Source organism: Alexandromys fortis, unplaced genomic scaffold, assembly GCF_014885135.2.
Source record: "Alexandromys fortis isolate MF-2015 unplaced genomic scaffold, M_Fortis_MF-2015_v1.1 scaffold_62, whole genome shotgun sequence".
Taxonomy (NCBI): Eukaryota; Metazoa; Chordata; class Mammalia; order Rodentia; family Cricetidae; genus Alexandromys; species Alexandromys fortis.
In genome coordinates, this window is record NW_026067942.1 from 9975706 (window position 1) to 9977117 (window position 1412).

A 1412-nucleotide genomic window follows, 5' to 3' on the forward strand; every position below is an offset into this window, starting at 1 on the left:
ACAACTTCTATTTTAAGACAGTACATTCTTAGCTCCATAATCTCCACATATTGTAACACCTCATCACAGTGGTCACCAGAATAGAGAGGTGACTGGTCAGCCAGTGAGGGACCATGCTGGGAAGGGGCTCCAACCCCTGTATCTTGTACTTACGAGATACACAGTTGGCCAGAGGAGGATTCCAGGTGGCATCTAACTGGCACTGGCTCTGAGAACTGCCATCTAGAGTAAACCCCTCCTTACATTCCAAGGTTACATTATCTCCATAGTAATATCTTTTCATTTTCAATTCCTCACTGATTTCACTCATATGCTCTGGGATGACACATGTCACTCCTGCAATAAAAAAAAAAACATAAAAAATTGTATTTTGTTGTTAACTGAAACTATTATAGAAACATCTGCAACCCCACACTTTGCCTTCTACAAATTGGAGCATATTTCCAATAAAAAATTATTACCAGCCCTCCAAACTTATGATTTAATTTTTTTCTGACTTTCATTTCTTGTGTGCAGTAAGACGGGACACTTCTGATTATCAATTCTGTAGTTGGTAATATTTAGAAAGATCAGAAGTTAGGACAGTGGTGCAGGAGAATTGTCTGTATTCTGTCAATCATGTTATAAATAAATGCTGATTTGTCAGGTAGGAAATAAAGGCGGGAAAACCAGACAGGAAGTAGAAATGATGTAATGAGAACAAGAGAATTCTGGGAAGGAGGAAGTTGATTCCTCCCACTCCTGCCCAGATCACCGAAGCAGCAGGATGTGATCTGCCCCACTGAAAAAAGATACTGACCACATGGCTAATGTAGATCAGGAAAATGGGTTAATCAAGATGTGAGAGTTAGCCAGTGAGAGGCTAGAGCTAATCGGCCAATCAGCTCATAATTTATGAAGACCTATGTGTGATTTTCTTTGGGGCTAAGCAGGCGTGGGGAACCGGGCAAGACAGAAACCCCCGCAAACAGGCAGGCCTGGCCGTTCATGTTACATTTCAAATTCATCAATAGGTCCAAAAAGTGAACAATCTTTATAAAATTGGCTTCCTTCTTTGTTGGTAGTGCTACAGATCAAATGTACGGTTTTTGCAGAAGATGAGTTATAAAGATTGTAAGGACCAGTGGTGATGGGAGAGGACCAGTGGACATATGAACACACAGAGAACGTTGTAGAACACACAGGGTCTACATAGGCTCCAGCCAGATGAGGTCCCTGCATTGAGAGGGGCAAGTGAACAGGATCTACCAGCACTAACTAAGAAGCTATCTCCAACTGACAGTAGCTTGCAAATGAGAAATTATTTTTCTCCAGTGGAGTCTCACTGGATATACAAACTACACTCAAGGGCAGGCACCATGCCCAGCAGTAGGTGGCCAACTCAAAATGAACTCAGTGGTATTGAAGTTTTT

The 1412-nt window shown here is 41.8% G+C and overlaps 1 protein-coding gene across 2 annotated transcripts in view; it reads right to left on the bottom strand.

Moving 5' to 3' along the window:
- Cr1l (complement C3b/C4b receptor 1 like) overlaps positions 1 to 1412 on the bottom strand; it is a 46496-nt gene that overhangs the window by 17620 nt on the left and 27464 nt on the right. For both annotated transcript variants that reach the window (XR_007592859.1, XM_050148130.1), the window contains exon 9: positions 154 to 336. Coding sequence is in view for 1 of the 2 variants with exons in the window: in XM_050148130.1 (XP_050004087.1) it covers positions 154 to 336 (183 nt within the window). In the remaining variant the exon portion in view is untranslated. The remainder of the gene's footprint in view (positions 1 to 153; positions 337 to 1412) is intronic.